The 23,392-nt window shown below is 41.1% G+C and overlaps 1 protein-coding gene across 2 annotated transcripts in view; it reads right to left on the reverse strand.

The window, feature by feature from the left end:
* Positions 1-229: 229 nt before the first annotated feature.
* Positions 230-23,392, reverse strand: part of GNAO1 (G protein subunit alpha o1) — a 213,336-nt gene continuing 190,173 nt past the window's right edge. The window contains exons 7-8 of one of the 2 annotated variants that reach the window (XM_087971687.1): positions 7,675-7,828; positions 230-3,679 (exon numbers count right to left, since the gene is read on the reverse strand). In XM_087971687.1, coding sequence (XP_087827813.1) covers positions 3,492-3,679; positions 7,675-7,828 — 342 coding nt within the window. In that variant the 3' untranslated portion in view covers positions 230-3,491. Of the gene's footprint in view, positions 3,680-7,674; positions 7,829-13,029; positions 16,960-20,523; positions 20,678-23,392 lie in introns of those variants that run through there. The other variant, XM_026672093.2, reaches the window with a different exon arrangement.

Genomic DNA, 23,392 nt, shown 5'->3' on the forward strand with positions numbered 1-23,392 from the left:
ATGGAGTCAAGTGTCTTTCTTTCTTAGGCAGTAAATGTGGCCAGTCTGACACCAACCCCTCTCTGCCCAAGCTGATCTTAATTTGGTCTGTTTAATGAGAGATTAAGGAAAGGTAAGAGGACTGTCCGACTGGCCCTAATGGGACATGTCTTCACACTTGTGTCTTCTACGAAATAAAAAACCACAACTAAACAATAATCGGAAGGTGAAAGAGGAAGACTCTTGGTGGTACAGACAAACATTCTCTTTATTAAGCTACACATGAATTTTTCCATTAGTTAGAGAAAGAAATTGGCAGTGTCTAATAGATCACAGAAACCTCACCAATTGGTAATAGAAAGGCTTAGAAAGATCTGGCATTTTTTTTTAGAGATGTGTATAGGTTTTGTGTGTGTGTGTGTGTGTGTGTGTGTGTGTGTTTAGTTTTCTTTTGTATTTTTTCCCCCAGATTTTAATTGAAAAAGGGTGCAATTGGCTTTTTCCAGCAAAGGTACTGCTTACGGGTGAAATGTGAAGACTTCCGATTGCTTAATCAGAGTAGAAATGACAAAATGTTGGTCATGAAAATGGTGGCTTTTAAAATAATAGAAACACTACATTTGATTTTGTTTTTCATATTTTTTTCATTTTTTGTTGCTTTTTATGTATGTTTTTAATTTTTATATCATTTTTTCCTAGTTTTTTGTCTTTTTTTGTTTGTTTTTGCAGCACAAACAACAGAGAGAGGGGGGAGGGAGGGAGGGAGAGAGAGGGAGGGAGAGAGAGAGAGAGAGAGAAAGAGAGAAAGAGAAAACAAGGAATACCAGCACAAAACATAAGGATTGGAAAACGAAGAAGGGAATGAAATGCAAGGTGAAGAAATGGATTCACGGGGAGCATGGAAACTTTAAAATATAAAATGAAATCAAATTCTGAGAGCAGAATTAAAAAAGAAAGACAGAAATGCTCCCAACTCAATTAACCCATTTTCCAAAAACAAAAGACTGAAAATGGATGTGGCCTTCAAAGAAGAACAAACATTAAAAACAAGATCACAGAGAGAATTTCGGCCCCTTGGACCAGTGACAGCTGTGCTTTTGTAGAAACGAAATACAAAACCAGAGAGTGAACAAGACAAGCAGAACAACCATTATTAAAACCCTTCTTCCCCACCCACCCCAAATAAAATGTACCCCATTTTGTTGGCCGGTCCTAAAGTGATGGTTGTGCCTGAAAGAGTTTTGGGAGGACTTTCATGGAGGATCAAGGGGAAGGAGGGAGTTGCAATGAGTATGATTATGAAAATAAACCTGGATATTTCCCATTGGTGTTCCTGGCCATTTTGGTGCATCTAAACTTATCTCTTATCAGCTTCAAACCTAAGGTGTGGGAAATGTATTGGTCGTAGTGCCTCCCTTTCTCCATGCCCTGTGGACAAAAAACAGCACCTGTTATGATAGGGAGGAAGGATTGGGAGGCAAGACCAAAATTCCCCTAATTTCTGGGTCATTTGCTCTACTGCCTATTACGAGGTGGGCAACTCTGGTGCTCCTTTGGCTAATTCCCAAACATTCACCAAAGCAAAACAAGGTTTCCCCCTTTTCACCATCAAGGCTCCGATGGGGCCATCACAACCATCTTGGAAGGGAAGCTGCCTTCCTTAGCATTGGTTCACCCCATTGGCGTGTGTGTGTGTGTGTGTGTGTGTGTTTGTGTGGAGAGAGGGAGTGGGCAAAAGATGGCATGTAGGTAAGTCTGTGTGTAGATATGAAAGTGTGGTTGGGTGTTGCTTGCATGTGTCAGCAGGAAGGACCTGAGCAATCCTTCTGTTCTTCCCCAGCACTTCTGTTGAGCAAATTTTTGATTATTATTCTCATCTTCTCTTTTGGAGTTGGCTTGTTCGCCTCCCAAACATCAAAAGAGTCAGGCAAAGACTCCCTTTCATGGCATCTCATAAAACTAGCCATGATTCTAACACAGCAGGCAATGCAAAAAAACAAAAACAAAACCCCAAACATGCTTGTGTCAGCTTGAGGCTGGAGTTTGGGAGCAGAAAGTCTACTCTAGAAAGGTCAGAAGATGGCTTAGGCCTGAACACAAATGCTGGTGTTGCATGCATGGATGGAGGTACCCCAAAGAAGCACTAAAAGGAACCCCTTCTCCTAGTCACAGCCAAATAATAAATGTTATTGGTTCTAGGTTGGTTCTAGGTGCTCCTGCCCACCTAGCAGTTTGAAAGCATGCAAATGCGAGTAGATAAATAGGTAACCTTTCAGTGGGAAGATAACAGCGCTCCGTGATGTCATGCTGGCCTCATGACCATGGGAGTATCTTTAGATAACGCTGGCACCCGTGGCCAAGAAATGGTGATGAGCACCGTTGCCCTAGAGTCAGACATGACCAGACAGGGGAACCTTTCTTTTTAATAAACGTTGTACTAACTTGGTGGTGCATTGCTCCTTGGTAAGAATTTGGCCTGGTCGTTGACATCCAAGGCTGAATGTCCACCCCTCACTTGATGGGGCCAATGTGGCAGGTCCAACTTTCAAACCACGGATGGAATTTTTTCCCCCCTTTCTTGGTCTCCCTTGTGGATGGGAAGGGGAAACAGAAAAGACCAAACGTATCAACTTTAGCTTGGGGGAAAGGAAAGGATTCCTAGCAAGAGTGGGGTGAGGTTGCTGTACAGTGTGGTCTCTTTGTGGAGGGACGAAGGAAAAATCTGTGTTTCGTGCACATTTTTTCTTTCAATTTTCCCTTCGCCTTCCTTTGCTTTTAACCTTTCCAAAGCTGATGGGACCAACGAACTGGGAACTCTTGGCGGTAACGTCCCTTGAAGAAACTTTTCCATGCATAAAGGTATCTTTAAAAATCCTTTAGAGCTAAGGGGGGAGGGAAAAAGCCTTTCCTTAAAGCACCCTATGCATAAATGCCTTAAAAAAAATAACATTGCTACTTTTTATTGTTATTTATTCTTTTGTTAAAAGAAAACGGTTTCCTTTTTAAACTTGCAGGAGGATACATTCTTAAAGATGCGGCTAGAAAAATTAACTGTTTTGATCACTCGGTTATTCTTATTAATTATTTTCCTCTATATTTCCCGAAGGAAGGGAAGAAAAACAAAAGGAGGCTGAATTATCTGCTGTCAAGTTACTTAAACAGGAAAGAAGAACTATGTTCTTGAGATAGGGACAGGGGAATCCTCTGAGGCAAACTTGAATTTAAGAAGTGCATCTCTGTATGCGTCTGTCTGTCTAATCACGATGCCTTTTCAGTTACCAACTCTCATGGTTCATTTTTTAGTCTGTGTGTGTGTGTGTGTGTGGTGTGTGTGTTGGTACGTGTGTGTGTGTGTGTGTGAGACTCGCACTTTGTTTTGCCTTTTTTTTCTTCAAATATTTTATTATATATTATTTATTTATTTTTTTCCTCTCGCTGTGATTGTTTCCAAATATGCTGCTTGCTATACAGGATGGGAGGAAGGGAGAAGGGGGAAGGAAGAGGGGAGGGGGTCAGTATAAGCCGCAGCCTCGAAGATTGTTGGCAATGATGATGTCGGTGACGGCATCAAATACGACCTGGATGTTGCCTGTGTCTGTTGCACAGGTCATGTGACAATAAATCTCCTTGTTCGGCGAACGGTTTTTGCTTTCAAATTGTGCTTGGATATAGGCTGCTGCATCTTCGTACGTGTTGGGTCCTGCGGAGAAGGGAGAATTCGTTTCAGTTGGTTGTTAGGAGGCGCGGTTGGACTTCGACGGCCAACTTTGGTGTAGTGGGGCTAGAAGCCAGGCGCTCCCGAGTTCTAGTCCTGCCTTAGCTAGCTGGGCCAGCCACTCTCTCTCATCCCTAGGAAGAAGGGGCTAGCAGGTGGCTTCTGTGCCCAAATCTATTTGAAGAAGCCTAACCCATGTTTGAGAGCCAGGTGTGGCGGTCAAGGCATCAGACTAGATGCCAGGAGATTAAGAGGGGAGAGAGGGAGGGAGAGGGAGAGAGAGGGAGGGGAGAGAGAAGGAGGGAGAGGGTGGGAGGGGGAGAGGGGGAGGGAGGGGGAGAGAGGGAGTGGGGTGGGAGAGAGAGGGGAAGGGGAAGAGGAGGGGAGAGGGAGGGAGAGAGGGAGGGGGAAAGAGAGAGAGGGAGAGGAAGAAGGAGGGAGAAGGAGGGGATGAGGGGGAGGGAGAGAGGGAGGGAGGAGGAGAGGGAGGGAGGAGGAAAGAGAGAGAAAGAGGAAGAGGAAGGGGGAGGGAGAGGAAGAGGGAGGGAGGGAGGGAGAAGGAGGGAAAGAGGCGGGGGGATAGAGACCTTGTCTAATGATGGGTTCTGGAGAACTTGGTCAACTGTGTTTTAAAAGCAGCCAATATGTTAATGCAGCTTGGCAGTTTCAGTTATATTGATCGACAATGACATTGTATACAGCTAGTATGGAGAAACTGGATTACAGGTAGTCCTTGACTTCTGACCACAACTGAGCCCAACATTTCTGTCGCTAAGTGGGACAGTTGCTAAGGGAGTTTTGCCCCATTTTGCAACCTTTCTTGCCACCGTTGTTAAGTGAATCACTGCAGTTACTAAGTTAGTAACATGGTTGTTAAGTGAATCTGGCTTCTTCATTGACCTTGCTTGTCAGAAGGTCAGAAAAGGGGATCCCGTGACTCCAAGATACAGCCACTGTGATAAGTGGGAACCAGTTGCCAAGGGGTCAAATGTTGATCATATAATCACGGGGATACAGAAAATAATAAGAATAGAATAGAATAAGAAAGAACAGAATAGAATAGAACAAAGTAGAGTAGAGTAAAGTAGGGTAGGATAGAACAGAAAATAATAATAAGAGAATAAGAAATAAGAGAAGAGAATAAGAAAGAATAGAATAGAATCAGAAGAATAGAACAGAATAAGAAAGAATAAAATAGAATAGAACAGAACAGAGTAGACTAAAGTAGGGTAGGGTAGAACAGAAAACAATAAGGATAGGATAGGATAGGATAGGATAGGATAGGATAGGATAGGATAGGATAGAAGAGCAGAGGAGAGGAGAGGAATAGAATAACAGAGTTGGAAGGTGTGAAAAGCAGTCATAAGTCACTTTTTTCAGTGCTGTAACTTCAAACAGTCACTGAACGAATGGTTGTAAGTCAAGGGCTACCCATACTTTAAGTTGTATACAAAACACATTGTTATATCCATGGGCTCTTCCAGGGAACACAAGAATGCTTCCTTTTCCTTCCCAGGCGGGATCCTCTGGCCATTTTAGTGGCTATCCAGTCATTTTCTGAAAGTAATCTTGTGATTCTTTGATATGATCTGACCCCAAATTGGATAGTCCTCAAAACCATCAAACCATCTCTGGATTGACCAGATTGGTCTGCTGCAGAAGAAAAACGGAGCTTTCTAGTATTCCCAGGCCGCAAGTGAGTGTTGTACACCCTAATAATGTTCACGGGTTATTTCAGAAATAAACATGAAGTGACATGTTCATCAGGATAGGTTCTTGTTCTAGGACAGGTTGTGCAAACAGGCTTATTTTTTGCACAGATTCTCTGTAATACAAGGAACATCCACCCTCTACACACACACACACACACACACACACACACACACACACCAACCATGCATTCCCTGAACAGGCCTCTGGGACGTGGATTCCATTCAAGTCACAATGTGGAGCCAACTGCATTCAATTCATTGAAGTGAAGCCATGATGTCATTTGCCCCATTGAAATGCCTGGTGTCACTCACTCTGACAGCCCCCCCCGGAACAACTACAACCCTGAAAGGGGCTTTTAGCTGTGGGGGAGGCTGTGGCAACTAAACCCAAAGGGAAGCGACGTGGCAACTTGTGTGTTGTTCTCCAGAAGACCAGGGTTTTGTTGCTTCACAAAGTTTTATTAAAGGCATCTTTGGTTTGTAGCATCACTCAAGCGTTCTCCCATTGCATCTTTGCAGAGTTCCCAACTCCAGTGTGTTAACACAAGACTGGAATCCTTTTTTCCTCGTATCCTGAAAATGTCTTAATTGCACTGGGTAATGGTGCTATTTCTTGGGGATTATGACAGTGGAGGGAAGAAGTTTTAAGCAACCAGAACTCAATTCTGGTGTATTTGGGTGCAAAGAAGATAATGCCCTCAAAAAGCCAATCTTGATCTTTTAAAAAGTTATATCCATGCCTAAACTCATGTTTTGAATTTCACTTGAGAACATAAAGAAAGATCCTTCAAGATTTGGCTATCCCTGTGACCTGTGGCTATTTTAAATTATATTTTAAAATTCTGGAGCCTTGTCCAGTTTAATAAGACAATGCCCATATTAGAACAAGTTAGTATTCAACAGAACCACTGGAATATATGGTACAAATGGTTGTACAAAAAGGAAGTAAAGATGTCTAGTGAAACTGATTAAACAAACAAGGGAAAATGGAAATAAGGATAAATGTATGTATAGCTATGTATATATGTAAAGTAATATAATTAAATAAATATTGTATTATAATTGTAACAATAACAAAAAGTAAGGACCTAGAAACCCTAAGGCTAAGATAAGGCCCTGTTACTCTTCATTCATCCTTCCGAATCAAAACATGAAATTATTGAATGAAATCAAAGTAGATGCCTTCAGAATGATTTAAAAAAAAAAACATTTTGGTTGCCATTCAGAGACCGATTTTGCACTTATGCAAACAGGCTATTTCTGATGGGAGCCCAAAGAATTGCAAATGCCAGCTGACTCATTTTTTTTTTGTTTAAAAAAAAACACCAAACCATACAGTTGAACTAGATTGATTCAACTTCCATTTTTCACATCCACGGTGGTGCAGTGGTTAGAGTGCAGTACTGCAGGCTACTTCTGCTGACTGCTGTCTGCCTGCAATTTGGCAGTTCAGGCCTCACCAGGCTCAAAGTTGACTCAGCCTTCCGTCCTTCCAAGGTGGGTAAAACGAGGACCCAGATTTCTAAGGGCCAGAAGCTGACTCTGTAACCAGCTTAGAGAGGGCTGTAAAGCACTGTAAAGCGGTATATAAGTCTAAGCGCTATTGCTATTCAAAAGGGATGAAGGTTGTGTTGCACAATTTTAGAAGACCACAAGAAATGTCTTGGGAGCAGGGCTGAATTAAGAGCAATAGCAGGAGCACTTAAGACTTATATACCACTTCATAGTGCTTTATAGCACTCTCTGGGTAGTTTACAATGCCAACATACTACCCCCAACAATCTGGGCCCTCCTTTTACTGACCTCAGAAGAATGGAAGACTGAGTCAACCTTGAGCTCATCAGGAACGAACTGCTAACAGTCGGCGGAATTAGCCTGCAATACTATGTTTTAACCACTGCGTCACCATGGTGCAAGAGGCCAGGATCTTCATGCTCTCTACTGTTTCAAGAGACTCTGATTGATCTGTGAGTCCAATGTTCCTAGGTGTCTAGTACAAGTCACAATGATGTCCTTTGTTATGTCATTGGTGTGATGACATCCCAGTGCCTGACTGGTCAGTCCTCCTCCCACGGGGATGCTTGGATTGTTTAGCCCTTGCAATCTAGAGATCTATTTTTCAGCCTCACTAACTTTAAGATATGTGGACTTCGACTCCCAGAATTCCCACAGCTGGCTGTGGAATTCTGGGAGTCAAAGTCCATTCTTCTTAAAGTTGTCCAGGTTGAAAAACACCCATCTAAGAATCCTACACAGAGCCCTCCTTACCTGTGTATTCAGGGAAGCAGATGGTCAGAGGCGATTTTTTGATCTTCTCACCAAACAGGTCTTTCTTGTTGAGGAAGAGAATGATGGAGGTATCAATGAAGAATTTGTTGTTACAGATGGAATCGAAGAGCATTAAAGACTCGTGCATGCGGTTCTACATTGGAAAGAAGGAAGGAGATGGCAGAAGAGGAGAAAAAAGAGGAATTGGAGAGAGAGAGAGAGAGAGAGAGAAACTAAGTTAAGTTTAAAAGAACAATTGCCAAGCCAGCAGTGAAAACAAAAGTAAGAGAACCCTGCTGGATGAATTATCATTTAGGCTGAAGAAGAAGTAAGAAAATTGGAGGTTAATTTCATTTCCATGAAGGATCTGGGTTTTGTCCCCATCTTCATGCTGGTGTCTCTTTTTCATATCACCTTGAGCACACAATACAAATTTTTTAAAAAGCACGAGGTCATGGCCACTTTTTGAAAGTCCCAATGCTTTCTTCCCAGTTTTCTTTCTCTTTTAAGTCATCCAGAAAATTCACCTCACATGATAGAGTTGTTGAGAATAAGGAAGATGCTACACCTAGTTGAGGAACTGAAAAAAGTCAGAAGTCACTGCTTTCTTATCATTTTTTATCTTCTCTTACACCTTTCTTTCTCTTCCTTCCTTCTGAAGTGGTACCTATTTATCTACTCGCATTTGCAGGTTTTCAAACTGCTAGGTTGGCAGGAACTGAGGAGAGGACGGGAGGTCACCCCATCGCATAGCACTTGGGTCTCAAACCTGGCTGTTGATTTTCCAGCTGACAAGCCCAGCATCTGAACTGCGAGCCATCACACCGCCCTGTCTTTGTAGAGGAAAATCCAATAAAGTGTCTTGGACACTAGAAAAGAGCTGGCATTTTATTAAGATTTGGTAACTAATAAATACATGACAGCCAATAAATTATTACAATAAGAATCAAAAGAACTCTCTGATTGGACTGAGGCACATTCACACATCATACAAAATGATCATTAATACCGTTGCGGCCGATCAAACATGCAAACATGAAAAAAAATCATAATAAAAAGATTCTGCATCTAATTTGCAAACATAAAGGAGAGGCTCAGCAAACTCTTGTCTCCTTCAAAACTCTTATCTCTGTAAAGCATTTTAAGCAGCCAGCAGGGAAAAAGGAAGAAACAAGAGGCATGTTAGGAAAAAAAAAAGGAAATATCAAGAAGACTTGGATAATATATTACAGGGTTGCATGGGACTCTCCAGATTGGCTCCAGACCCATTATTACTTTTTTTATTGAGACAGAAAGGGAAAATCATTAAATACACGTAGAGGTAAAGATACCTTTGTGTTGAGCTCAACTCCCTGGAAAGTCATGGACACGTCCATGCAATTGCCTTGGCAGTCATATATTTTATTTATTTATCTAATGATGCTCATAACACACTCCATTTCCAGGGAACTCTGGGCAGTAGAGGATAACAACCATCATAACACACATACTTTTGCCATTGATTTCTACCTGCATCCTTTTTACTTCCTCTTCTAACTTGTAGCCCTGAGATTCTCTGAATGTCTCCCATCAAAAGCCCAACTGGCCCAATCCCATTGAGCTTCAGAGCTCAGAAAAGGTTGGTCAGATGCTCCCACCTGTTGAGACACCTAGTGATAAGCCTGATAAAACAATTTCCAGGTTATATCTCTACATCTCTGATCCAACAATTTGGGATGGCCAACATTGAAACCCAATTGACTTATTCAATACTGGTGTTGTGGCCTATTGGTCACTGGCCCCTCCAGCAGCCGAATAAGAGGAGGAGGAGGAGGTGACATGGGAGTCAGAGTTAGCATCAGGGCAACCTGGGAGCTCAGAGGGGGGAAGAGGAATGGAGCTGTCAAAAAGAGAGACAGAGGCGGAGTCTGGGCCATCTGTCAGCCCTCAGATGGAAAGTCAACAGCTCCCAGGCTGATGAGAAAGAGGAGGAACAGCTGGGTCCAGTACCTGACACACAGATGCACAGAAGTCAGAGGAGAGGAGAACAATGGAAATCTATGAGCCAGACCTTGGGACGGAAGATCCACCACTGCTAGCGAGGCCCCATCCTAGCTCGGGGGATAAAAGGCAGGGGGTGGAGATGAATAGATGTGGCAGACAACTATTCATCTTCTGGCTGGCCAGACTTGTTAGCCTACGAGAGAAACTTTGCTGGGGCTGCCGGCATTCCTAACAAAGGAATCTTTTGAGTTCACATCAGGGGGTTTGTCGTGTTTGGGAAGCTGGGTCAGAACAGTTGGCAAAATGCTACCAAAAACCAGGAAGGAGATTTTTCTGCCGTTTTGAGGTGGAAAACAGAATAAAATTGTAACATAGGGGTTCTGCTAGTTCAAATGTTTTTCAATAAAATGACAAAAAGCAGGGTTGGGCCAATGCACCTTGGTGCATGTAGAAAAGGGTTGGGGGAGGTTGTGGTATGGCAGCATGATGCTGCTCGTGCCATGTGCCCCCCTTGGTTTTCCTGCCACTATAGCATAACCCCAAAGTAGGTTTAATGCAGTAAAATAGCAAAGCTCCCCGGACTGTGTTCCAAACTAGGAAATGCAAGGGCTTACAGTCCCCAATGCCCCCGGTCTGGGCACTGGCACCAGTCTGTGGCATGCCAGAAACTGGGCCTTGCAAACAAGCTGTGGGATGCAGGCAGCAGGTGAAACCACAGCCCCTCTGGACCACAGAAAAACCACTCTCCACGGAACAGGTCCCTGATGCTCAAAAGATTGGGAGCCACTGGATTACAGGGTCGTTTAAAGAAGTGAAAAAAACCACAAATCACAACTTCCTGGTTTCACACACCACACAAACCTATAAACTAAGGTTTATGGACCACATGGGTGGAATCTAGACTAAAAGGAAAGAAGTTACATTACAACTTACTGTGATGGGTTAAGGCAGCCTTTCTATATAGTATCACTCACATCTTTGTGCCAAAGAAAAATTGAAAACAGATCCCTAAGGTACGAAGAGGCCCAAAATCAGTTGTTTTACATCTCTCTCTCTCTCTCTCTCTCTTTCTCTCTCTCTCTCTCACACACACACACACATCACTTTACAAGGGGCTACAACATGTTATGCAGACACAGAGAGTAAGATCTCTCTTGAAATGTCCCAAACGTTTTGCAATACATCTTCCCATTTTGGCCATCGTTATTAAATAGGATTGCTGGATATGTTATCCCCCATGAGCATTGTATTACCTAGAAAGCTTTTAACCATTAACACAAAATGTCTTATAGTCAGCCCTTCTCTGCAGTGCAGAGATAATAAAAACCCAGCAATTTACTGCTTTGAGGCTCTGTTTGGTGTCATAGGTATTTGTTACAAGCCACCGTGTTACCACGATGACACGCGGCACGATGACATCATCCTACCGACAATGTCAGTAGGCAATTCACATCAGTTGAGTCAAGTTGTTTGTGCTGATGATGTCACACAGCACAAACATCCTTTGCACCATGAACTCTGCTTATGATCTCCAGACACCATCAGAGTGAATAAGACCTTTGGGGGCACTGAAGGCACAATAAGATGTTCACATTATCAGTCACTGCAACACTGCAGCTCACCTTGCCATGATAGCTATCAAAACCTCACAACCTCACCTAAAACCACATTTTAAAGATCACACCACACCTAACCGTCAGAATTCAAAATGGTTTGGCTGCAGAAGTCAAACAGGTATTCTTAAGGGTATAAATGTTGCATTTCCACAATAGCTGTTTCACATTCTTTACGGCCAACACGTTTGTGCATATTCACAAAGTTAAATCCAAGGAAAAGCATTTTTCTTCATTATATTTTGGCATGGATTTCAGTACAGGTAGTCCTTGGCTTACGGACCACAACTGAGCCCAAATTTCTGTTGCTAAGTCAGACATTGGTTAAGTGAATTTTGCCCTATTTTACGATCTTTCTGGCCACGGGATCTGGCTTCCCCCTTCATTTTGCTTGCCAGAAGTTCGCAAAAGGGGATCACATGACCCCAGGAGGGGGAGGAGGGCTGCAAGTTTCTGACTCTTCACATTGTGGGCAGAGTTTGAAAAAAAAATCTAGAAATAGTGACTTAGGTAACCATGAGTATAATAAGATTTTTCAGAAATGAGGAGAACATTTCTGCATCTTGCCCTTTTCCACCTGTAGCAAATAGAATATCAATTAGGCAGGCCAGCCACACAGATAATTGGGTATGCTATACAAAATGAAACAATAGCCATAACGTAGATGCATCATTGGAAGTTTGGACACACCAGACTGGGGACAGAAAAACAAAAATCTAACTATGTGGTTGCCAAAAATCAAAACCAACTTAACAAGCACACAACTAATCATCCATCAGTCAGCAACCTCTTCAGGTTGTGTGGTTTATACATTGCGACATTGACCTTTCTTCTCACTGCATTACTGGAAAGCAGAATTATAGCAGACTTAATGCATGCAATATACACGCTTCTCATATGAATAATCATGGCTTAATTCACATTTGCAGAAGGCACTCGTGCTGAAGAAGCCAACTATTTCTTTGTGAGTCTGACTCCTTGGAAGAAGCCCTTTGTCACCCAGTACTGATTGACTGATAAATAGAGTAGGACTATCTTGCTCGCTTGCAAAAGTTAAAGGAAAAGAAATAACACAGTGTGTCATGTTTGTTGTGGCTACTCATCCCTGCAGAGGACAATTATGCAAGGATGAACTAAGAATATTGCTAGGTTTAGCAGGAGCATGTCTCTATTTGCAGGTTAATTACCCTCTCTCTTTTTGTGGCAAAAGAGATCATGTTCAGTTGAGTTGCTTTGAGATTAAGACAATAATGTAGCTCCCTCCAGGGTCATGGGGAATTCCACCTGTTCTACAACATGCCCTGCTACAGGAGGCTATATTAAGATTTGAAAAGCCAGAGATAAAGAAATGCTTTAAGATTGGGAAACACTGCTAAAATTTATATGCAAGTCTTGAATTTGGGATTTCCACCAAGGCATCTGCATTGATTTAGGATTCTCAGCCAATGTGCCTGGGCAAGATAAGTAGAATTTTACTACTTTTTAGTTCCTCAAAGTGATTAACTTGAAACTGAGTATGTGCAAATATCTAAGGACGGAAAGAGCCTGTGTTGTAGCAATCTAGTGCATTTTCTTAGCGATGGTTAGACATTTCTGCAAGAATTATGCAGACAGGTTAGGTGCCCTCCCCAAATGCCAAGATTGAACCTTCCCAAATTCCCAAGCAGAACGGTCAACCATCACATCATTTCATACATTTGGAAGGTACCAAATCCGTGTTTCTCACATTTTATGAGAAATATTTTTTTTTTTTAAAAAAAACAAAAACCTAAAATTATTGCAAAGATGTTCCAGGAAAACCACAAGACCAGCTATCCTTCAGAGCAAGATAAGTGTAATCTCAGCTATTTTAAGACATATGGACTTCATGTTGGCTGGGGAATTTTGGGAGTCCACGCACCTTAAAAGTGTCTGAGGTTGAAAACTCTGCCCTAGAGATACAATCAAATGCCAAACCTTTTAATTTAGGCCTTATTCAGGGAAAAATACGATGTGAATTTGCTTCAAAGCACAAACACCGCTCTGAAAATATTTGATAGGAACACTCTCAAAATATTACCTGCCTGCACCACTAGTTAGGCAATGCTCTCTATTCAGCTTCCACCTGTGAAAATATGACAGTCGGCTTACACTAACACTTAGTCCATGGTATGTTTTGGTTTAAATTAGGCAACAAAGATAAAAAGCAAAAATGAAACCCATACATTCAGCATTACTCTTCAATAGTTAAGCCTCTGATACCTAGATACATTTTCCAATAACACAGAGTCCATTGTTCGCGTTCTTCTATCAAGCATCTACAATTGCAGTAATTTTAAGTTCCCAACCAAGTTTTTATTATACTTCTATTTATTTATGTATTTAAAGGATGTATATGGCTGCCTATCTCCCATAGTGGTTCATAAAAACAGAATAAAAACAGAACGCCCCTTCTCACCCGATGCCAGAACAACCAGCTATCAAATTCCTGGCTCAACCCTTGAGTTGAATAAATTGAATAAAAGTAGAAGTTGATAATCCAATTGTGAATTTTAGACTTAGTTTCAGACTTAGGTTTCCAACAATACCGCATTTAAATTCAACTCTCCTCTAGCTCAACTCTATTTTTGCCATTTTTTTAATGTGGTTCCTTCTTCTTTCCTCTACTTAGGTCCCCATCTTGTCTTATTTATTTTTTCTTTCTGAACACCCTTCTTTCTTTTTATTCTTTCTTCCTGGTCATCATTTCCAACCTGCATTTTACTCCCAAAAGCTTCCAAAAGAAAGTCCACGTGGTTCATTTGAGTACAGGCAGTCCTCAAGTTACAACAATCCATGTAGTGACCGCTTGAGGTTACAATGACACTGAAAAAGGGGACTTATGACCGTTTTTCACAGTTATGACCTGCAGCATCCCCATGATCATAGGATCAAATTTCGGATGCCTGGCAACTGATTCATATTTATGACCGTTGATGTGTCCCAAGCTCATGTCATCCCATTTTGTGACCCTCTTGACAAGCGAAGTCAATGGGAAGGCCAGCTTCACTTAACAGCCGTATTACTAGCTTAACAACAGTGTTTCATTTAACAACTGTGTCAAAAAAGGTCTTAAAATGGGGCAAAATTCACGTAACCATCTTGCTTAGCAAGAGTAATTTTGAGCTCACTTGTGGTTGTAAGTCAAGGATTACCTGTAACACTTTTAATGGCACTTTGTTGAAGACTCAATTATTAGTCGCTCTTTTTTTTTTAAAAAAAAATAACACTTCTAGTCTAATAATTAACAAACTAGTTCCAAACTTTGCAGAAGATGCACAACAGATTCCTAAGGGCAGGCTCATATCTTTTAACTTATCCCTTCATCATTTCTGCTCTCATCCATTCCCCTAAATTCCATTAGCTGAAACAACTTTGTATTATCTTGTGTCTCTAATCTGCAATGGCCATCTGATGCCTTCAATGTATCGCTTGAACATCTCTCCCATAATCCCCAGTTAGCACAGCTAACCATCAGGAGGGTGGATTATGGGGAAATGGAGCCCAATAAATATAGGAAGCATCCGATAAGAAGATCTTTGTTTTTCTACCTGATATTTCTGATTCAGTTAATCAACTTGCCTTCCATAGATGCACACACATCTAGCATTCTTCTATGGTTTCAAGAAAGTCTTACTAACTGGCCCAAAAGTCGTAACCACCTAATAGATTAACAGAATAGCAGAATTGGAAGGGACCTTGGAGCCTTCTAGTCCAACCTTCTGCTCAGGCAGAAAACCCTAGACCAGTTCAGACAAATGGTTGTCCAGTCTCTTCTTTAAACACCTCCAGTGTTTAAAGCACCCACAACCTCCTCCTGGCCTTTGAAATATGTCTTTTGCTACTTTTCCCATTCCAAAATCAACTTCCTTGGACTTTCTATCTGCCTTCGTTCAAACTGAGGAGTCTTCTGCATAACTCTTAGCTTCATTATCTGTCTTGCTTGCTTTTTCTTTCATCTATTTACTCCCACATTTCCTGTGGCCGATTGCCCTCTGCCCCGTTCTCATGGCACTTTTTGACACTCTTGTCATCTCAAAGCAGATTCCAACCTCCATTGTCTCTTCTTCACTCTGACCATCATGATATCTGATAAATCTGCCTATGAGCCAGGAACACTGCCTTGGACCATAATTCTGCTGGATATGGTGATGAACCATTCTATTTATTTAATTTGTTTGCATTCTGCCTATATTATTTTAATGCAAAGCGACAAACATATCCCACACAACTTCCTCCTTCTTCTTTGCCCAGCACAACCACCCTGTGAAGGTGTGTTGGGCTGAGGGAGACTGGTCCAATGTAACCCAATCAACTTTGATGTCTAAGGTGGGACTAGAATCACCGTCTCCTAGCAATCGGTCCAAAGTCACCCAATTGGCTTTCATGGCTAAGGCTCACAATCTCCTGCTTTCTAGCCTGGTGCCTTCACCCCAAGACCAAACTGGCTCTCCTTACTTCCTTTTCTCTACTCTACTTCCTGTTTGATTGGCCTTGCTCCTTCCCTTTCTAAAGGAAGAACATACGCAAAGCTGGCTTCGAATTTAAACGGCTCCTGTGATGGGACCTTTGATGTGGCCATCCAAATAGACGGTCCCTTAATGTCCTTCCTATTTCATTCCATGAAAAATGAAACCTTTGCTTAACACACCATGTTCTTTGTGAACCCTTCATTCATGGTTAGCTACCCAGAGTTGTGTGCTATAAGATGGGTGGCTATAAGTTTTGGAAGTTCCATCCCTGGATGTTTTCAAAAAGATGAGGAAAACGGTGATCCTGGGAGTTGAAACTGTGCAGGCTGCTCTTTTATCAGATTTAAGAACTGGCCACTGATAGTCTATTCCTGGAATGTGTGAACTGTGTATGTTTGCCCCAAGGGCAAAATGAATACGTGGAATTCTTGCTCTGGAAATTCATCTTTCTGATGTTTCAGATGTATTTCAGAATGGAAAAACAGTAAAATTTGAAGGCAAAAAAGTCCGGGTTGGGTGGAAGGGAAAAAGATTGGAGAGGAGGAGAGAAAGGGAGAAACAATGAGGGAAAAAGCTAAAGTATTAATAATATATCTATTTTATATGGTCTTAAGCTTTTTGAGAAAAAAGAAATCAGAGCATTTAAAGGCAGAGGAACAGAGGTGGGAAAATGGAAACGAGAGTTGAAAGTTTGAACAAGATTTGGGCAATTTTTATGAAATTTCCTTCAGCGTTTTTCCAGAGCCGATTATTCACTCTTTATCCCTTCATGTGTATGCGGTGGAAAAAAACAACAACACCCTGTTAATGGAGGCACAGACAGCAAATTTCCCTTTTCCCCACCATAAAACACCAAAGTGGAATAAAGAACTCATGTTCCCTTACATCTGAAACAAACTAATGCATCTTAGGGATACATACGAGAGTAAGGAGACCGAATCAAACAACGCAACAAATTGAGATTCTTCTACAGAATGGGGGGCGGGGGGAGGAGGAAGGAGAAAGGGGCTTTTAATATAGTCCACATCCACGCAAATTATTGGCAATTATGACATCAGTTACAGCATCAAAGACAAACTGGATGTTGTTGGTGTCCGTGGCACAGGTGATGTGAGTGTATATCTCTTTGTTGGATGACTTATTCTTGCTCTCGTACTGCGTCTGGATGTAAGTCACCGCATCCGGGAAGTTGCTGGGTCCTGCAAAGGAGAGAAAGAACAGCCAAGAGAAAGTATGTTTCTCCCCCTCACTCCCCAAGAAGAGACTGTCAATGTTGGCTCCCATTGACAGGTGGGCCAACCAATCCAGAGGAAGAATGAAAGGTTTTGGAGAAGCAAGGTTTGAATTTCCTGAAAAGAGTAGAGTAGAGTAGAGTAGAGTAGAGTAGAGTAGAATAGAATAGAATAGAATCGAATAAAATCGAATTGAATCGAATCGAATAGAATAGAACAGAACAGAACAGAACAGAAGAACAGAACAGAAAAGAATAGAAATAGAAATAGAAATAGAAATAGGATAGAAATAGAAATAGAAATAGAAATAGAATAGGATAGAAGATAGGATAGAAATCAAATCAAATCAAATCAAATCAAATCAAATAGAAGAATGGAATAGGATAGGATAGGATAGGATAGGATAGAAATAGAAATAGAATAGAATAGAATGGAATAGAATTGAAGAATGGAATAGGATAGGATAGGATAGAAATAGAAATAGAAATAGAAATAGAATAGAATAGAATAGAATAGAATAGAATAGAATAGAATAGAATAGAATAGAATAGAATAGAATAATAGAATAAGGAATAGAATAGAATCGAAGAGGATAGAAGAATGGGATAGGATAGAAATAGAAATAGAAACAGAATAGAATAGAAGAATGGAATAGGATAGGATAGAAATCGAATCAAATAGAACAGAACAGAACAGAACAGAACAGAATAGAATAGAATAGAATAGAATAGAATAGAATAGAAGAATAGAATAGCAGAGTTGGAATCAGAGGTGGTATTCAGCAGGTTCTGACCAGTTCTGGAGAACCGGTAGCAGAAATTTTGAGTAGTTTGGAGAACCGGCCAATCTCACCTCTGACTGGAGATTTTGCAGTATCCTTCCCCTGCCACGCCCACCAAGCCATGCCCACAGAACCAGTAGTAAAAAAAAATTGAATCCCACCACTGGTTGGAAGGGACCTTGGAGGTCTTCTAGTCCAACCCCCTGCCTAGGCAGGAAACCTTACACCACTTCAGACAAATGGTTATCCAAAATGTTCCCCAAACATAAAGTTTTGGATCCTATAATGATAAAGAATTCAAAGCATGTTTGCTTGGAATTCTTAAAGCTGTACACAGGTAGTCCTCGACTTACAACAAGTTTTTTTGGTGACTATTCAAAGTTACAATGACATGGAAGAAAGTGACTTATAAGTTATGACCAGTTTTCACGCTTATGAGTGTTGTAGAATTCCCTGATCATGGATCAAAATTCATATTCATGACGGCCACAGAGTCCTGGGAGCAGGTGATCCCCTTCTGCGACCTTCTGAGAAGTCAAAGGGGAAGCCAGATTCACTTAATGACTATGTTACTAGCTTCACAACTGCAGTGATTCCCTCAACAACTGCAGCAAGAGAGGTCGTAAAATGGGGCAAAACTCACTTGACAATTTGTTTTGTAAGTTGAGTACTACTGAGAGAGAGAGAGAGAGAAAGAGAAAGAGAAAGAGAGAGAAAGAGAGAGAAGAGAGAGAGAGAGAGAAAGAGAGAGAAAGAGAAGAGAGAGAGAGAGAGAAGAGAGAGAAGAGAGAGAAAGAGAGAGAGAGAGAAGAGAAAGAAAGAAAGAGAAAGAGAGAGAAAGAGAAGAGAAAGAGAAAGAGAGAGAAAGAGAGAGAAAGAGAAGAGAGAAAAGAAAGAGAAAGAGAGAGAAAAGAGAGAGAGAAAGAGAAAGAGAAGAGAGAGAGAGAGAGAAAGAGAAGAGAGAAGAGAGAGAGAAAGAGAAAGAGAGAGAAAGAGAGAGAGAGAGAGAGAGAAAGAGAGAGAAAGAGAGAAAGAGAAGAGAAAGAGAGAGAAAGAGAGAAAAGAGAAAGAGAGAGAAAGAGAAAGAGAAAGAGAGAGAGAGAGAAGAGAGAGAGAGAGAGAAAGAGAGAAAAGAAAGAGAAAGAGAGAGAGAAGAGAGAAAGAGAGAGAGAGAAAAGAGAAAGAGAGAGAAAGAGAGAGAAAAGAAAGAGAAAGAGAGAGAAAGAGAAAAAGAGAGAGAGAGAAAGAGAGAGAGAGAAAGAGAGAGAGAAAGAGAGAGAGAGAAAGAGAGAGAAAGAGAGAAAGAGAAAGAGAGAGAAAGAGAGAGAGAGAAAGAGAGAGAGAAAGAGAGAGAGAAAGAGAGAGAAAGAGAGAAAGAGAGAGAGAGAGAAAGAGAAAGAGAAAGAGAGAGAGAGAGAGAGAGAAAGAGAGAGAAAGAGAGGGAGAGAGTGTTAGTTCCATCCATTGTTTTTTGTCCTATCTACAGGTGCTTTGGAAAATGTTGACCCTCTTTTTCTTGTAGCAGCCCTTCAAGTATTGGAAGACTGCTATCTCACCTCTAGCCCTTCTCTTGAGTAGACTAGGTATACCCAATACTTGCAATCTTTTTAGTTTCGAGGCCCCTAATCATTTTTTGTGGGTCTTCTCTGAACTCTGAGCTTGATGGGAATCCCCTTCTGATTTACAAAACTCAGCTCCAGGAGTGAAGTGTCCCAGGGCTAATACAGGAGTGCGTGGGTATGTGCCCATATTATTAGAAATATGTTCCCATCATTGGAGGTTAATAATAATAATAAAGTTTTAGGGGTTTAGCTTCTTCTTCTTCTTCTTCTTCTTCTTCTTCTTCTTCTTCTTCTTCTTCTTCTTCTTCTTCTTCTTCTTCTTCTTCTTCTTCTTCTTCTTCTTCTTCTTCTTCTTCTTCTTCTTCTTTCTTCTTTCTTCTTTCTTCTTTCTTCTTCTTCTTTTTCCTCTTCCTCTTCCTCTTCCTTTTCCTTTTCCTTTTCCTTTTCCTCTTCTTCCTCCTCTTCTTCCTCTTCCTCTACCTTCTTCATTCTCCTCATCCTTCCCCTTTCTCCTCCTTCTCCTCCTTCTTTCTCCTTCTCTTCCTGATCCTCTGTCTCTACCTTCTCCTCCTCCTCCTTTCTCCTCCTTCTTCATCCTCCTCCTCCATCTTTCTCCTTCTTCCTCCTGCTCCTCCACTATGCCTTCAACTCATTCTGAATAAAAAGTTCTGTGCTCTCCTGAATAAAAATTCAGAGGAGCACAGAACTATAAAGAAAGAAACTGATGCAATTCCTTTAGTCCACTGTTGTTGGTGATGATAGCAAAATGCTTAATAAATTTTCCTGTTCTGCAACCAAAGCATGGAGTCTAGGTTAGGATGAGGAAAAGAACGTCTCCTTAGCTAATGCTTTTTTTCAAAGAAAGGTGTTAGGTACCAACAGCATCCATGTTACGCACACGTTGGACTTATTGCCAAGTTCTTCTTTGTAATCTGAACCTCTTCAAAACTATCTCTGAGTTTATTATCTGATTGTGATTTAATCAACTCTAAGGCCATATTTAGATATTCTTAATGTTTCCCTAGCCCTTTCAAACACAATTTTAATACAACATCTGGTCTATTTGTGGACCATAGTTTGGGAATGTTTGCCTCAACAAAGGGCAAACATTTTGAGTCACAAAACACTCTTTCTGTATATATTTATTTATCTTTTTTTTTTTTAAATGAAAGGATGTGTTTTATTTACCTGTATAATCTGGAAAGCAGATAATTAAGGGGGATTTCTTAATCTTCTCTTCAAAGATGTCCTTCTTATTGAGGAACAGGATGATGGAGGTATCTGTGAACCATTTATTGTTACAGATACTATCAAACAGCTTCAATGATTCATGCATGCGATTCTGTAACATAAAAGAGATAGCATGTCAGGCCAGGATGGTTACAAAGCCACCTTCAACATGTAGGGAAGCATCTAAAATTAAGAAAGAAAGAAACTCAAAAGGAAGCAGACAACGATGAGTGCAACACAGCCCATATTTAAACACGGGAAAAAAAATATGTGTATGTATATGACAACTGGGTTTGCACAACACACTTAAAGAACCATCTACAGAAGAAAGTCAGTTTGATCAGTTTTAACCATGGTCAGTTTTTCTTTTTACGGCTTCGCTTGTTGAATTCACCAAATCCTTTTGATTGGGGGTAGAGTTTGATTTGTTGTGTGAACCCAGGAAGTGGGTCTACTCAACAACAGTTAAGTGTGTTGCATGAAACACAGCCAAGGATACGCCATTGGTATAGATGTGAGCTTCGGTTAACAGCACCGAAGCATGTGTGGCTTTGTTTTTCTTTTAATAAAGCTTTATGATTTTGAATAATATTTAAAAATAAATAAATAAACAGGATTCCATCTCAGATAAAATCACCATGCACATGCATTTCGATAGCTGAGTGGAGGAAGGAACCGTTATTGCCCTTACAGGCTGCAAATTGAAGCCGGAAGCAAATCATGCAGATTTGTTAGAACAGATCAGTAAAAATGTTGACCGTAGGATCATTGATTGCGTGGGACAGTATTTGACTGTAGACATTAACCAAGGATGGCTGGATGTCACCCTTGAATTAATCCAGAGTTGAAAGCAGTCTAAGAGGGAGAAGGCTCTTCAGGACAATAATCTTGCTGTGTGATTTTGGGGCCTTTTTGTTATTTCATTTAACATTTGTTAGTTGGTTGGTTTAATATCAGCATCCTTGAACTGATACTTTTTGGAAGGTGGGGTTTGCTCAAAATCATAGCACAAAAGAAACCAAGGATGAAAGAAAAGAAAAAAAAGAAGGGAAAAGGAAGGGCAAGGAACTAGGAAGACCATACCTACGAATAATGCGAATATTTATAGATTGATTAAGTTTAGTTCATGCCTCAAGCGGAAAGATTAGATGAGATTGTAATTTGGAGTTTTCCAATAATGGGAAAATAATAATAACAAGGCCCACAAATTCAAATGCAAGAATGAGAGGAATGTGAATTTCAGTTTGAACGCATGCATGAAATAACAATACGTGGATAAGTGATTGTTAGCCAAAACCAGAATTGATGCGTTAATTAAGGAGTGACAAGATACAGGGTATATGGTTCACAGCAAAATCAGCCTGGGAGTGTCCTGTCCTTCAGCTGCTTTCAACTCGATGGTTTTTCTCAGTTCAAGAGAAGCTTCATACCTGCCAAATTGGAAGGGGGTCTCTCAAAACCTCATTATTTTTGCCTTTGTTCTGTTAGATAAGATCAGTCGGCCCAGGGAAAGTGACGGTGAGGAAGCCTGCTGGAGTTGGAAGCGAGAGGCCCAAGGTGGAAATGGAATAGCAGAAAGGAGCAGCCGTAACGGAGGTAGAAGCCAACCCAGAGAGCCATAATGGGTTATCGAGAAGCAAAGCAGATATTAGACCTGAGAGGTAGTCTTTGTTTTGGTCTTGTTGGGGGGGGGCACCATGTCAGGTGCCGTAGTTCCTGCTGAATGCGGCTTGGTACAAATTGCAATTAACCAAACAAAGAGGATAGACATAAAAAGAGAGATATTTTCAAGTGATGGGAAGATCTGTGGAAGGTTCCTGAGGTAACATCAACCCCTCTCCCCTCTGTGAAAAAAAACAATCAACCAGGACTTTTCAACACAACCATCAAAGCATGGATTTTCAAATCAAGTTCCAGCGAACATGAGGTATCTTCAAAGCCCGCCTAGAGGTTCATCAAAATGGGAAGGACCTTGAAATGGGAGTGAAGAGGTCAGAAATGGGGGCATTTCCCCCCTACAAAAGAAAGCAGGGGAAACTCATTGTCTGCTCCAAAAAAGAGTCAATGGTGAGAACTGGAAGACTGGATTAATGTGAATTAATGACGTGTTGTGAGAAATGTGCCCAAATTATTCAGTTAAACGGAGGAACGGCAGAAAGAGATTCGGGAGGTAAAACGTTAAAAAACAACTCCTGTACAAAGCTATTCATCTCTTCCACTTTTTATAGCCACATAGATGGTGTGGCAGAGGAAAGTTAATGAGCTCTCATCTACCACCACAGTTCAAGATTCTTTTGAAAGCTCCTGGATGACCATTTAGATAGTCTTAATTTAGGCCAATGTGTCATTCTTAGTCTGTCCCAAGTCTGGGCAAATGGACCCTCCGTTAATTAGTAAATTTCAATTCTTTCAGAGCATGGGTCCAACTCAAAATTAACTTCTGGAGAACATTCTCATAGGACAAAAACAGCTTAAACGTCTTGCTTGCTTTTGACTAGCCTGGCATTTTCAGATGGGCAGAGCACAGAGTTGATTGACAGGAAGAGAAACTCTTTATATCATGACACTAAGAGACAAACCACACCATCTATGTCATTTGCACATTGGCCTCGTCACCTATTTGATTTCTGTGAATTCTAAAGGGTGCCCATTTCTAAACTCACAGCGTTCTACTCTACAATGTATGGTTTTATAGACACATCAAATTGAATGAATATAACCTCTGTAAATATATTTGGAAGACATCCGGCTAGACCAGTGTTTCCTAGTCTCAGTAATTTTAAAATGGGTAGATGCAAGGAACCGAGAACAACATGAGGAGTTAGTC

Source organism: Notechis scutatus, chromosome 9 (genome assembly GCF_049901735.1).
Source record: "Notechis scutatus isolate UNSWTSFEM ecotype Mainland chromosome 9, rNotScu1.2, whole genome shotgun sequence".
Taxonomy (NCBI): Eukaryota; Metazoa; Chordata; class Lepidosauria; order Squamata; family Elapidae; genus Notechis; species Notechis scutatus.